This window comes from Poromitra crassiceps, assembly GCF_964638095.1.
Source record: "Poromitra crassiceps genome assembly, chromosome: 4".
Taxonomy (NCBI): Eukaryota; Metazoa; Chordata; class Actinopteri; order Beryciformes; family Melamphaidae; genus Poromitra; species Poromitra crassiceps.
Window position 1 is genome coordinate 38,210,219 of NC_139626.1, and position 15,417 is coordinate 38,225,635.

General features: G+C 47.1%; 1 protein-coding gene across 1 annotated transcript in view; it reads right to left on the minus strand.

Annotated features, from left to right (window-relative positions):
• Positions 1-15,417, minus strand: part of LOC310775178 (microtubule-associated serine/threonine-protein kinase 1-like) — a gene marked incomplete at its 5' end in the record, with an annotated part of 118,477 nt that overhangs the window by 53,997 nt on the left and 49,063 nt on the right. The window contains 7 exons of the mRNA XM_083635275.1: positions 204-280; positions 452-519; positions 1,369-1,501; positions 4,494-4,604; positions 4,801-5,010; positions 6,978-7,053; positions 10,221-10,381. Of these exons, the coding sequence (XP_083491401.1) occupies positions 204-280; positions 452-519; positions 1,369-1,501; positions 4,494-4,604; positions 4,801-5,010; positions 6,978-7,053; positions 10,221-10,381 (836 nt within the window). The remainder of the gene's footprint in view (positions 1-203; positions 281-451; positions 520-1,368; positions 1,502-4,493; positions 4,605-4,800; positions 5,011-6,977; positions 7,054-10,220; positions 10,382-15,417) is intronic.

A 15,417-nucleotide genomic window follows, 5' to 3' on the forward strand; every position in this document is an offset into this window, starting at 1 on the left:
GTCAGTGGTCGGGTCATTTTGTGGTCAGGGAAGATCAAGATAAGACAGTGTAGTATGTAATGTAATCAGAAATGTTTGCAGAAAATAGGGCTTGCAAAGAAAGGCTATTGCATCTACTTTTAATACAATATTGCTGAGTGGATACTAAGATTTAAAGGGGTTGTACATCTGAGAGCTTAGCTGGGTTTCAATCCACTACTTACCCGTATGCTCCATTGCTAATCAGCTTGATGGTCTGGAAGTCTCCTTCACTTGGAGGCTTGATGGCTCTCCCTCTTCCCTGGTTAAAAAAGCAACGTGCTCTCAGGAATGATAACAATCAAATCACCATAGATTTAAATTCAGTGATATTCTCAAGTGTCCTGGATTATTGGTAGAATCTGGTGGTTGTGTGTACATGGTACATCTTCACTTATGTCTGAATGCATAAGTGTGTTTGTTTGCGCCTCACCTCTGCCGAGTCATCGGTCTCCGGCGTGTGCGGACCCTCGCTGTCATAGCTGTCAAGGCTCACGATGTCTGTTGGGGAACACGACCGTTAACAAGCGAACCCGGTGAAAAAGGAAAAAGAAACATTTCTCACACTGAAGCACTGCGCCTTACAATACCGCTCCGAGGAGATACATTTGAATTTGCACTTGCTCAAACATCTTTTACAAAACAGCTATTCAAAATGTCAAAATAGCCAAAGGCGCCAAAAAGCGTCACATCACAGCAAAAGGAAAACAGGACAATTAAATTAAATTTGCTTCTCCCTTTTAAGTTTTCTCATCTCGTCTCTAGTGTGAAAGTGTTTATGAAGTGTGGCTGTGTTTATGCACGTGTGTGTCCATGCATGCCAGTGTGTGTGCAATACAAAGTGCCAGATAAGGGTGGAAAGTGCCACATTGTTAGCAGAGATTAAGTATGAAAGACCCAGCAGACCCATATTTCTCCTGAATTCAGAGGCAAACCTGCAGCAGCTTATTGTGAGGAGTCATTCCGGGCCATTTAGCCCATCAGCTAATGAACAGCTCTTGATGGATTAGATGGGGACGGCTTGAGCAGATGTGAATCAGAGCCCAGAGTTCGGGGGCCGAGTTTGAGCCATGATGATTAATGAAAGACAACGATGCCACTGCACAGCCAGCCAGTAAATGAGCCAACCAATCACAGCCAGCCATTAAATGAGCCAGCCAATCGACCATCTGCATCTCAATAAATGACCTCAGCTTGAACATCCAATACAGCCCATCGGCAGATACAATGTGAGTTTTTTGGTTTGTTTAAATGCATTACAATAATATCGGTTATATAGATACAATAAATCCTGAAGAAGCATATCATAATTCTGCCAATTTCTTTCTTTCTTCCCTCCATCTCTCTCACCTTCCAGCGGGTCCCTGGTCAGCCCCAGTTGGCTGATGATGTAGCGAGGGATGTCCGTCTTCATGAGTTGTCCCTCCTTGGCATGGTCCTCGGCTGCCTCCAGGAGATGGTAGAACTCCTCTGGGTTGAACTCCTAGCATCGTGAGAGGAAACAGATTGAGATGATCAAGGCTGTGTCCAATATACCACTGACTGGGTTGAACCCCTGGACTTAAAATGCAGTGTGGCGCACAGAATATACAGAACTTCCAACTTGTAGCCCCGCAATATCAACTACACCGACTGGCTTGAGCTGGTAGGAGGGGATGAAATACAATGTGACACACAAGATAAAGAAGAAGAAGAAGTTTCCCGTACTGTTTGGGGGGAGGGAAACTGAGGAGAATAGCGTGATCCTCACACATGCTACGTCCTGCCAGTGAAACGCCTCGCTGTCAGGTGAAAATAAGCGGCTGGCGACTGCACATGTATTGGAGGAAGCATGTGCTACTCTACAACTCTCGGCATATGGGGTGGACCAACGACCAGGACAACCTCGGGGGGACCGGGGGTGGAAATCTGTAATAACTTGATAAAAATAAAAATAAATCTCAATGTGGTGACAAAGAAGGATCTAAAGATCTCAACATGTGATCAATGCTGCAGCATGACCTGAGGTGAGCATCACACAAATATCACTGAACTCAAACTATTTTGCAAAGAGCAATGGTCCAGAATAACTCTTCACTGTTGTGCCGGTCAGTTCAGCAGCTACAGGAGATGTTTGGTTGAGCTTATTTCTATCAAGGACGTTCTAGGAAAATTCCTACATTAAATCTAAAGGATCATACTTTTCCCACCCAAGACTGTGACAGCTTCAACAAGATCTAATAAAAACATGCTTGTGTGTCATTTGTTTATCAAGATTGTGTTTATAATTGTGACTCCAGGTAATTCCCAATGGTTCACAAACTCTTTCCTGGCATCTGGATGTTCTTGGAGTGTGTTTCCCAGCAACAGTGCATAATCGAATGCAGCTATGAGCTTGTCAAATAAACACAATCATTGCTAATACACTAAAAACATCCTTCTTCCAATGAAACAGCCGTTTGTGCTGTCCTGTGGGATTAAGTTTCATTCCTGTTGGTGGAATAACATTTTGATTAGAAAGCAGAGCCTGGGGCAGCCAGGATCATTTCCTTCCTCCCTTGTTCTCTCATATCTGCTCACTTAGACCAGGGCATGGAGGGAGAGAGGGAGAGGAGAGAGAGGAGAGAGAGAGTGAGAGGAGAGAGAGAGAGGAGAGAGAGAGAGGAGAGAGAGAGAGAGAGAGAGAGAGAGAGAGAGAGGAATAAACCTCTCTGATAGCCGGCTTTGCTCCAGAATAATATTCTTGCGGCTAACGGCCTTCTGACTGTCTGTGACATTTTCTACCAAATCAGAACTTGCAACTGACTTGAATGCTAAAATGTGTGTGTGTATGTGTGTGTGTATGTGTGTGTGTGTGTGTGTGTGTGTGCGTGTGCGTGCGTTTGTGTTTGTTCCCCCTCTCTCCTCCGCTCTCAACCTAACTGCCATGAGGATCTAAAGTGTCCCCGCCGGCGCATCCTTCCTGCCTGACCCGATCGACCTCTTCCGTCGGTCGCCTTGGCAATGGAAAGATGAGCCGGGGGTGTTTGGGGGCGGGACCATGACAATGACGGACACGGGTGGCCATCAATCAGTGAGCGGACATGCAGGTACGGCCGAGCACAGAGAGGCTTGTTTTCACTAAGGGAGATGGGGTGAGTTATGTGCGCATCAACATGGCAAGGACACGGCTCCCAGCTGATGTGATATGCTGTTGGGAGGACCGGCAAGGGGCGGGGGTGGAGGGAACATTTTACGGTTTAGTTGGAAAAATATCCGGAGGCGATCAGCATAATAGTTTGCTGCAGCAGAGATGTGTAGTGTGTCTGGCTGATGTATAGGATGACACGGCTTGAAGGAAACCATGACCTCTGCTGCATACAGTACATCTATTATCACATCTCACATGCTTCCATGTATTAAGAATTCGGAATGAGGAAGTAGTTATACCGGTACGTGGAAAAACGACGGCACATTAGTAGCAGGCATGTGCATTCGTCCCCATGTTGTACATTGGCTTTAATACCGCATCATAAGTGTAGAAACAATGTAAAGATGCTGACTGATCACTAAACGATAACTAAACACAGTTGCAGTCGGCCCTTAAATAATGACCTGTGCTGGGCGATATGGATAAAAAAATATAAAATCATATCTCTATGGAGATGCAGAAACCAAGAGATGAGTCAGCTTCTCTGCTAGACTACTAGTCTGAATGTAGTCCACTACATCTCCATATGTTTAGGCTGAATGGCGATATCTTCTGCGAAGTGGGCTAAATGTACAGCTGTAAGTCAAAGTCACATGTGAGATGTCACAAGCATGTTTATTAAAACAAGACTACTTGACTAAATATCGATATCGATATTGCGACAATATTGTATGGATGACTATTAGTGCTTCACAAAATATTCACACAATGAGATTTTTGATAAATAATTATCAGTCATGTGGATATAATGATCAAGTGGGTAAAGGTATACATCATAGAACAGCTAGATTAGTCTGGTAAATTCAGATTACTTCACTTCACTGCAATGCAGCCTTTAAAAGCAGGAAAAGACAACACTTGTGCCATATCACGATATTACTGTATGATATCCAAAATCTAAAACGATATCTAGTCTCATATCATAGCGATATAATATTGATATATTGCACAGCCCTATGAACAAGTACAAGGAGAACAACAAGTGAAAGAAAACATTTAATGCACGGTACAAAGCCTGCCCCACCTTCTGCCCATCCTTTCTTGTCATTTCAGTGCGAAGGAGACCAACCTTCTACCTCCATGTGGGAGGACAGGAGTACCTACTGGCAGCTGGAGAAGACCATACTCAGACTGAGAAAGGCCCCGGAAAAACTCTTGGTCACTTGATTCAATAAATGCTCATTTGGTGTATCCTTATCAGCGTGCGCTGAGCGACCCTGATTGTATTTGGAGCCTGGATTCTGCATCTTGTCTCACTGGTCGACAGAATCCCAGCTGTACTATCAGATAGTGGGATGGAACTCACCAAACACTCCAGGAGCCTGGCTGGACGAGATATGATGATGAAGAGCTTTTTGACCAGCTCGGTGACGAAGGTGAGCTCCGAGCTCTCTGAGCTCTCCGAGCGCTCATAGGCCTGAGGGAGAGAGACAGACAGACAGACAGAGAGAAGTTGGGCGTGAGAAGATAGAGGAGAGCCTGTCAGCCAAAATATTGAACTTCTGTTGAACCTTTTCACAGACAATCACTGACTGTCATACTGAGCCAGTCGAAGAGGTGCGATATTTGAACCCCGCTTGCATCCCTGGACACTTCAATATGTCCCAACTCACGTCATTCATCAGCTTCTCCAGGTTCTCCTGCAGCTCGCAGAAGTAGACGGTGGTAATGAGGCCCTCGCGTGACTTGGTCAGGCAGTCCCGGGACAGCTCGGCTATCTGGTGGTGGATAAAGCTGAGGACCCCATCGGCCAGCGGCAGGACGCTCTCCGGGGAGTAGCTCTGGAGGAACTCCGCCAGCCTCTCCTCCATCTGAGCTGTGGCCTAGTCATGATGAGACAGTGGTGGAACAACCCAATCCTGTCATACTGTCCCAACGGTCTTGAGAGGGTAATCATGACATCACCTATCTATCACCTATCAAATCTAAAATGTTGAGATTTCGGCATTTGGAATCTGAATTAGCCATGTCTTTTTCATAGTAATCTTATTTCTAACTCATTTGACTAAGATACTCATTCATTTTCAGGTGATAATGGCATTACCCACGACATTTCTAAATTGAGTTCAATCATTTGGACATGTTATGTGTTGGATAAAGACCTCTTTAGGGCGAGAACACAGCGCAGACCAAAAGCTGCTGACTCAAGTGTGACAAAGCTCCACTCCCCCCTGTGTGGTCAGGGGGCTGGATGCCCATCTGATTTGTGGTCTCTGCCATGCGTTCCTTTGCATCACCTCTACAGTGTGAAATTTACAATGTGACATTATCACATTAGTATCCATTAAGTTGGCACTCTTTGTGGAGGCCGCCTGGCAGCTTTATCACAGCTGCCTCCAGCGCTGTTATCGGACGTGACATCCACAGAGTGCAGGGCCGCTATGGCGGAGCACGCTGTCCCAGACAAACTACACCGCTCCGGGCTTTGTTTGTGGAGCTATTTTGGGTATGCTGCTGTGAGTCATTCTCATGGTGATGATGGTGTGGATCTAGCTATGTTGGGCCTTCATTCATATTGCAGTGGTTAGCACTGCTTCACGATGCGATGCATCATCGTCAGAGGGAAGAATACATGAAGGTGTACAAATGCAGATGTGTGTGTGTGTGTGTACATGCACACACACACACACACAGCCTGTACACACCTGCATCTGGGATAACACACACAGAGTGGTCTCTTTATTACTTCATTTATCACCTACGCGTGTACGCTAGCAGCTCACTCCTCTATACACGGAGTTAAATAGCTGTGGCTCACTGCATAAATATGCAGATCGCGTACAGCTTGAGTTTCTGTTGGGAGGAACTTTACAATGGGCAAGATATACTGTCTGACCTAAGTGAGTTTGAACATGGTCATTGACACCAGACAGTTCAATTCCAGCATTTCCTAAAAAGAGAATGAATCTGCAGGCATTTTCCCACAGTGGCCAGAGTTTCCCAAGCATGGTGCAAATAAACAAAATAAATCCAGTCGATGGCAGAACATGGCTTGTTCATAAGAGAGGTTAGAGGAGAATGGCAAGACTCATTCAAGCTAACAGGTGGGCCATGACATCAAAATGACATATTAGTAGAGAAGATAAGGCCACAGTTGGCACTTGATGACCACAACTGAACTACTGACGAGTGGAAAAATGTTGACTGGCCCAAAATTGGAACAATCGTTCCAATTTTGACGTGCTGATTGGAGTCAGAATTTTGCGCAAACGGCTTGATCCATCCTGCCTGGTGTTAACAGCACAGATTGGCGGCGGTGGTGTAATGGTCTGTGGAAGGTTTTCTCTGCACACGTTAGGGCGCTTATGGAGCATCGATAGAATGCTACAACAAACGGAAACATTGTTGCTGACCAGCTGCACCGTCTCTTAGCCGTCCGTAGTCAACCTTTTTCCAAATGGATTCTTCCATACGGGAAATGTGCCAACATCTCAACATAGCTCCACAAACATGACTTTAGTCTACTCCAATGGCCTGCACAGTACCCAGATCTCAACCCAATAGGGCACCTTAGGGATGTTCGCAGTATGGAAGTACTGCCAAACAAAACCAGCAGGAACTGTGCAAAGCTACCGAGTCAGCAGACGATCCCGAGAACCCGGTGGAACAGATCCAGGATGTCGCTTGAATCCAAGCCTTGAATAATTTACACTCCTCTGGCGGCAAGAGGGGGTCCGGCCTGGTACTCGCAAGGTGTGCCTAAAAAGGTCATTGTGTGTTTGGGTGTGTGTGTGTGTGCGTGTGTGTGTGTGTGTGTGTACACCTGTGCGTTTGATTGTGTGAGGCTGACCTTGGGGAAGCGCTCTTTGTAGACATGGTTCATCATCACTATTTCGTTGTCATAGCAGGATGGAGAGCGCCCCGGGCTGCAGGGAGAGACACACACAGAGAGAGAGGTCGATGGTAAGACTGGCAGAGGAAATGAAAGAAGGCAAGACTGAGCAAAACATACAGGGAAGGGGAGGAAAGAGAGAGAGAGAGAGAGAGAGAGAGAGAGAGAAAAACAGATTCAATTCTGCATTTTCCACTTGAATGCAGGAATAATTTGCAGCCTCCCCGCATCTGTCCATCCTGTCTGTGCATTATGCTAATCGTCCAATCAGAAAGTCCGTGCGCTCCAGCTCCCTAATGCATCCAGTGGTGTCTCCTCAATCACAAGTGTGCGTGCAGACATCAGAAACAAGCACACACACACACGAGCAGAGTCACACGTGTGCTCTCTCTCACACACACACACACACACACACACACACACACACACACACACACACACACACACACACACACACACACACACACACAGCAGAAGCAAAAGCTATTTGCAGCCATGAAAAAGGCCAAAATAATATAAATACACCTATTTTGCATAACAGAGCAGAGACAACCCACACTTGGTTTGACATTCAGAGAAGCAGAGGATATTGTTAAACAATGTTTTCTGGGCGAATGCATTACTATTGCAGTTTAGCTTGCTACAGTAGTACAATGCAATAAGGAGGGAGGTCACAGCGCCACTATAGCAGTGTCATAGGGTATTACCCAGACGCGACATCTCCATTCACTCCAATGGACCAGTTTTTTTTTACATTGCAAAAGGAACTTTTGGGAAGTAAGGTTCTGGATTAAGGAGCGCTGTCAAGTTGCAGCAGAATGGACCGTTTGTGATGTACTTTGAAAGGGTCAGACGTTTAAATAATCAGATTGTATATTATCAGCTTTATTTTATGCATTCAAACGTAGCGCGAGCGCCCTTCCTGCATCTGCATTTTGGACCTCCGCTGACGCCACTCTCTTACTAGATTGCTGTGGTATTATCTAGTGCAGCCAACCCTGAGGAGGTTCATACAGTATGAAAGCTGAATGCTGATGAGTGTAGTGTGTGGTTAGTGAGGGCATGCCGCATCCAGAAGGCAGGCTGTAATATGTGCTGTTGAAGGGGCTGTATGGGGAGGTGAGCCCCCTGGAGGCCCCCGCTAATGGAGAAACAGTCGCACTCTGGAGACGCCCAAAGCACTGGAGGGTGGAGGACAGCGATAATAACACTGAGGGTAACTCCACCAGCATTAGCAACAGGGCAATGCTTCTGGAGAAGAAGATGAGACACTTGACTTAAGGAGATTGCTTAACATCCTTTCATATAGTACTGCAGGGATGACGTATTTTTGTCGGCGGAAGGCGGAAGTCCCGGACATGTTGGAGCTTAAAGAGCATGGAGCAGGGTAATTCCTTTGCTAAATTTATACTTAACCTTGTCCCTATGTCCATTTGAAAAGTTAATGCATCATTAAAAAAAAAAAAAAAAAAGTTTGAAAAAAAATATGGAGAAAAACACCTTCCTTTTTCAGAAGGAAATAACAGACTTTTATTCTGTTAGACAAAGTCTGCTACGTCACAGTGGGGAGTGGCTCCCGCGTGCGTGTCTCCCTCTCCCCTCCCACTGTCGTCAAATCCATGGTCAAATCAGTCGCATTTCAGGACAGATAGCAGGTCAGGTACGTACGCTAGTCAAAGTCAATCAGTCAGCCAGTTAGTCGGTCGGTTAGTTGGTAGGTTAATCACTAGTTAGTTTTTAGTATATAGTTAGTCATTTAGTCAGTAGCTGCCTGTAGTAAGTCGTTGTCAGTGAGTTTTGGGTCGGGTGTCGCCAGGTTACTGCATGCAGATAACAAGTCAGCTCCACTCTGCTGCTGCCTGCTGCCTGTCTGCGTGACACAGTCTCTTTCTATCTCTCTCTCTCTCTCTCTCTCTCGGTGTGTGTGTGTGTGTGTGTGTGTGTGTGTGTGTGTGTGTGTGTGTGTGTGTGTGACTGTGTGTGTGTGTGTACCTGCTGTCTGCGCGGTGACACGCTCTCTATCTCTCTACTCGTCTCTCTCACTCGCTCCGGGAGGGAGGGAGGGAGGGGAAAGAGCGAGTGGAGGGGCGCTCCGTCAGTCCCCCCCTCTCTCTCTCTCTCTCTCTCTCTCTCTCTGACTCGGTGTGTGTGTGTGTGTGTGTGTGTGTGTGTGTGTGTGTGTGTGTGTGTGTGTGTGTGTCGAATTACAGTCCGCACCTCGGCCCGCCTCCGCTCGCTTGTGTGTGTGTCGAATTACAGTCCGCACCTCGGCCCGCCTCCGCTGCTCAGGCTCCTTCACAACTCTCTCTCCGCGGTCCATTGTGGGCTGTTCCTGCTCTCTTTCACTGTCAAAATTAGCCTGAGGCCCATCACATGCATGTGCATAAACATTTGCTACCTCCTCTTCCTCCTGAAAACCGGCGTTAGCATCCATAGTGTGTGACTGACAGCCCTGACCTAAGTGACTACAGACAGAGGGACAGACGAGCATGCCTGGCGACTCCCCTTTCTGACGTCAGAGTTTTATTTCAAAATAAAAGCTCAAAAAGTAAAACGACCCCAGAAGTCACTGTAGTGTATATGTAAGTGTCTTAATGTGAAAATCGAGTTCCTCCATAATTCACCTACACATTGACTGATTGGGGTCTCTAACCTGCACCATGCTCTTTAAGGGGAAAAGTGAATGGGGTTTTAGAATGGGGTTTTCGCTTAAATGCATAAAATAAGGTCTGTGGTTAACAAAAGTTTGTGGGAGTGGTCATTTGTGTTCAGCAGGATAATCTTCACGAACGTGAATCACTTTTATGTTTTTTGAAGCGTTTTCTGAAAATCGGGCTTAAAAAAATGCATTTACATTTCAATTTGAAATGTATTATTATACAACAACCCTTTTATCAATGTTAGCATCACTTATGATGATAATTGTACCTCTCGCCACAAATAAATCACCAGTTTAAATGATGAGTCACGACTGCATTTTACAAGCAAAATGTCACCATACCTCTTTAACCTAGTGAGTGAGTGAAACTCTGCTAGGTCAGTGGTTTCAGATACAGTGTACAGTCATAACAATAGTCCTTTAATATGGCTGCTGCTCTCAGGTACTGTAGCTGTCACTGTCCTCCCCCCCCCCCCCCCCCCCCCCCCCCCCCCCCCCCCACAGTCCCTCATCTCTCCCCCCTGACCGGCGTGCGCCCTGACCTGAGGCTCCGGGAGCGCGGGCGGACGTGCGGCGAGCGGCGTCCCCCGTCATCGTCGGTGATGCTCTCGGTGCTGCCGAAGTGCTTGGACAGGAAGTGCAACTCGTCCATGGTCGGCTGGAAGGGCAGCTGGTGCAGCCGCTCCTGAGACGAGCTGGACGACTGGCGAGAGGCCAGAGAGACAGAGGGGAGAGACGAGGTTAGAAAGTGAAAATTAAACGTTATCCATTTGTTTTGTTTTTAACATAACAAGCCTGGAATGTGCTTTGCAACAGCAACAGTCCATTTGAACACAGTGATAGAAAAAGAACAGCAGAAAGTAAGAATATGCAACTGATGTGGTAACTATCATACAGAGAGGAGTAACTATCATACAGAGAGGAGTAATTACAGTAGAGAGAGAGCACAAGGTGTACGACAGTGTGAGTGGGCGGAAGGAAGAGAAACAAAGAAAGTAAGTTGAAAGTATAAATAAGCGAGGAAAAGGGAGAGATGAGAGAAACAAGGCAAATATCCAAAAGCAAGGAGCGTAGGAGTGCAAACCAGAATAATGCAGATTGAAAAGCAATCAAGAGGAAAAAGACTGCAGCGCATGAGAAAGTCACACAGACTAAAAGTTGACTCTGGGCTTAAGTGTCCGCTGCCTCGAGGGGTTAACGGCAACGCTGCCTCGAGGGGTTAACGGCACAGCTCTTGAACAACAGGTTTTTCTGCAGTGCAGCGGGTAAAAACCAGCCCAGATCGATGGGAGGATTAATGAACACATCTCCCAATGGGACAGCAGGGCTGGCTTTGGCCACACAATGATTTCTGCTATGGAAATCCATTAGAAACTCCATTCAGCTCAGAGCCGCTCGCAGACTGCAGAACCCTTCAGCTCAGAGCTGCTCACAGGCTGCAGAACCCTTCAGCTCAGAGCCGCTCGCAGACTGCAGAACCCTTCAGCTCAGAGCCGCTCGCAGACTGCAGAACCCTTCAGCTCAGAGCCGCTCACAGGCTGCAGAACCCTTCAGCTCAGAGCCGCTCACAGACTGCAGAACCCTTCAGCTCAGAGCCGTTCACAGGCTGCAGAACCCTTCAGCTCAGAGCCGCTCACAGGCTGCAGAACCCTTCAGCTCAGAGCCGCTCACAGACTGCAGAACCCTTCAGCTCAGAGCCGCTCACAGACTGCAGAACCCTTCAGCTCAGAGCCGCTCACAGGCTGCAGAACCCTTCAGCTCAGACCCGCTCACAGGCTGCAGAACCCTTCAGCTCAGAGCCGCTCACAGGCTGCAGAACCCTTCAGCTCAGAGCCGCTCACAGGCTGCAGAACCCTTCAGCTCAGAGCCGCTCGCAGGCTGCAGAACCCTTCAGCTCAGAGCCGCTCGCAGGCTGCAGAACCCGATGAAAAGATCAAGTCCACTCAACAGAACCAATAAGGCTGGCTTTACACTGTGAAACGTTCACTTGTTGCAGGTCGCAAATTGCATGAAACTTAATTTCCATGCAATGTGACAGGGGGCACAGTGGCGCAGTGGTAGCGCTGTCGCCTCATAGCAAGAAGGTCCTGGGTTTGATTCCCGCCTGGGACGCTGAGGGTGTGTCCCATGTCCTCAGTGCCTACTAACCAGGTGGGGTCGTCAAAAAAGCGCCTTTCTGTGTGGAGTTTGCATGTTCTCCCCGTGCTCCCCTGGGGTTTCCTCCAAATAGGAACCCCCGCTAAAAACATGCCAAAAAAAAGACAGTTACACGAAGCAATTCAAAAATAATTAGTCTCATGCAACATGATAGTAACCTTGCAAGCCAGCTAGATTCTCTCGTGAGATCTCTTGACGAGATTTTGCGCCAGAAAACAGAATGTGAAACTAACCCATTCATCTGGCCGCGTCAGGTTAACACGATAGTGTATTTCACTCAAATTAGCTAGCTCGGTTGGTAATTTGGTTGGTAATCATATTTGCATACATTTGCATCTTATTTTGTATACTTTTCTTGCTGGACAATAACAATTTGGACATGTTGTACCACTTTCTCTTCTGGCACTGGCTGGCTACTTTGTAATGGCTGTCCCAGGGAATAGGAAGAAAGCTATCGGTGCATTAATGCTTATTGATATGCTGGAGGATAAAACACGACCTAAAAAGGCTAAACGTCTGTGGATGAAGGACTGGCTACTCAAAAGAACGACCAATGGATCATTTCAAACTCTATTCAAGGAGCTTGATCCAATGAGCCTCTGCTGAGTGCATCCTCGCTTTGATTCAAGGTAAATAAATAACTAAACAAATAGCCTGTTTTGTTAGCCACAACGTGTGTATGTTGACATCAGCTCAGCTGTTTGACAAAATGAAAAACCTTAGCATTACCAACCTTGCATGAAGTGCTTGCATTGAAGATAATCTCCTTCTGAAGCATCCAAGAGACCATATTCTGTTTTATTATTTTGTTCATTTTGGTGATAAGTCATTATCAAGTTGAAATGAATCAGTTGAAATTGGTTGAAATGATACAACAACAGCTACAACAGTAGCTCACATTTGTTTGTTGACATGGCTCAGCTGTTCATCTCTGACACATTATCAGCATTTTGATTGGCTGTTGCGTGAAACTAGTTTTACAAATTGAAGTTGAGAGTTTCGCAATTGTTTGCGGCTGAGTTTCAGACAAGTTTCAAGTATGTTGCAGAGGGCTTTTAGACGACACAACTCAATTGCAACTTAGTTTCACCTAGGTTTCAACCAGCTAAAGTTGCGTAAAAGTGTCACCGTGTAAAGCCAGCCTAAAGAACGTCCCCCCCCCCCCCGGAGAGAGAGCCAGATAGGATGTGCCATTGTTGGTTTTCACTGATGAGCAAAATCCCTTCATATTCAAAATCTCCTTTCATGCAATCACTATGCGCAGCTTTCTCTTTCGTCTCTCCATTTTCACCCCTTTCTGTTTTCTGCTCTTCCTACAGAATATCTGCTTTTTTTTTGCATAAATATTTCCGTCACATCTAGGTACCCCCCCCCCCCCCCCCCAGACACACACACACACCTCCTTTCATCTGTTCTGTTCAGTATGCAAGGGTCCTGCTGTAACTAATCAAGTGAGTAATGGCCCATGTAAGAATGCGGGGAGAGCACTGGAACCTGACGTCTGCACGGAGGGGAGGGAAGAGGACTGAAGAAAGGAGGAGAGAAGGAAAAGGGGCGGGGCATTGATGGAGAGGAAGAAGAGAGCATCGAGCTCACCCGCGGGCGTATGAGATCGATTGAGTGTGTGGCCTCTATATGTGCTGCAGGGGCTGCATGAGTGTGTGGCCTCTATATGTACTGCAGGGGGTGCATGAGTGTGTGGCCTCTATATGTGCTGCAGGGGGTGCATGAGTGTGTGGCCTCTATATGTACTGCAGGGGGTGCATGAGTGTGTGGCCTCTATATGTGCTACAGGGGGTGCATGAGTGTGTGGCCTCTATATGTACTGCAGGGGGTGCATGAGTGTGTGGCCTCTATATGTACTGCAGGGGGTGCATGAGTGTGTGGCCTCTATATGTGCTACAGGGGGTGCATGAGTGTGTGGCCTCTATATGTACTGCAGGGGGTGCATGAGTGTGTGGCCTCTATATGTGCTGCAGGGGGTCCATGAGTGTGTGGCCTCTATATGTGCTGCAGGGGGTGCATGAGTGTGTGGCCTCTATATGTACTGCAGGGGGTGCATGAGTGTGTGGCCTCTATATGTACTGCAGGGGGTGCATGGCCTCTATATGTGCTGCAGGGGGTCCATGAGTGTGTGGCCTCTATATGTACTGCAGGGGATGCATGGCCTCTATATGTGCTGCAGGGGGTCCATGAGTGTGTGGCCTCTATATGTGCTGCAGGGGGTCCATGAGTGTGTGGCCTCTATATGTACTGCAGGGGGTGCATGGCCTTTATATGTACTGCAGGGGGTGCATGGCCTCTATATGGGCTGCAGGGGGTCCATGAGTGTGTGGCCTCCATATGTACTGCAGGGGGTGCATGGCCTCTATATGTGCTGCAGGGGGTCCATGAGTGTGTGGCCTCTATATGTGCTGCAGGGGGTCCATGAGTGTGTGGCCTCTATATGTACTGCAGGGGGTGCATGAGTGTGTGGCCTCTATATGTGCTACAGGGGGTGCATGAGTGTGTGGCCTCTATATGTGCTGCAGGGGGTGTATGAGTGTGTGGCCTCTATATGTGCTGCAGGGGGTGCATGAGTGTGTGGCCTCTATATGTGCTACAGGGGGTGCATGAGTGTGTGGCCTCTATATGTACTGCAGGGGGTGCATGGGTGTGTGGCCTCTATATGTGCTACAGGGGGTGCATGGGAAAAGGTAGACGGGGAAAAAGCAGAGGGAACCAAAGGAGAGAAGAGAAGGGATCATGTTCAGCGTGGCACGACAGAGTGCATTAAGAGTCTCTCCTCCATCTGAGCTTCCATACAAATCCAGGTCCATCTCTCAAATGAACTATTCACCAAATGGGCCATGGCAAAGAGTTCATTTCTCCCGGTAGTCTCTTGTCTTCGAAAACATCTCTCTGTCAGACACAAGAGAACAATTCTCCTGTTTCTCCTTCCGCTTCACAACACCGCTTTACCTCCTCCCACACTCTTGGTATTTGTCTGTTCCTGCCTCTTTCTTTTATCATCCGTCTCTCGCTCTCCTGGGAGACAGTGATGGATAGAGGAACAGATCCTGTAACAGTTTGTGACTGCGAGGCAGCATTACAGATTGCTTACATCTCTTCTCCACTGCACATCCTCCCGTTTTTCACAGAAAGGCCAACTCATGAGCGGCAGATCAATCAGGTTGATAATATCTTAGCAACCGATTAGTTATTTTTAGTCCTGTTTTCCACGGGATACATTCACTATGTTTGTTAAGGTACTTTCAAGTACAGTATTCGGTACAAAGTCAGAGGAGCAAATGTGTGTGTGTGTGTGTGTGTGTGTGTGTGTGTGTGTGTGTGTGTGTGTGTGTGTGTGTGTGTGTGTGTGTGTGTGTGTGTGTACAGTACATGGCATTTTTCTGCTAGCATGGCATGTAATCATTTGGAAGCAGGATGAAACAAAAGTAGAACATCCAACTTCACAGAGCATGAATTTACAAGCAGCATGGCACATACCGATTTTATGCATGTTAATGTATGAAAATGAAGTCTGCAAATGAGATACATATTCATGCACAGGATACGAAATCGAATTTAAATTTTTATCGA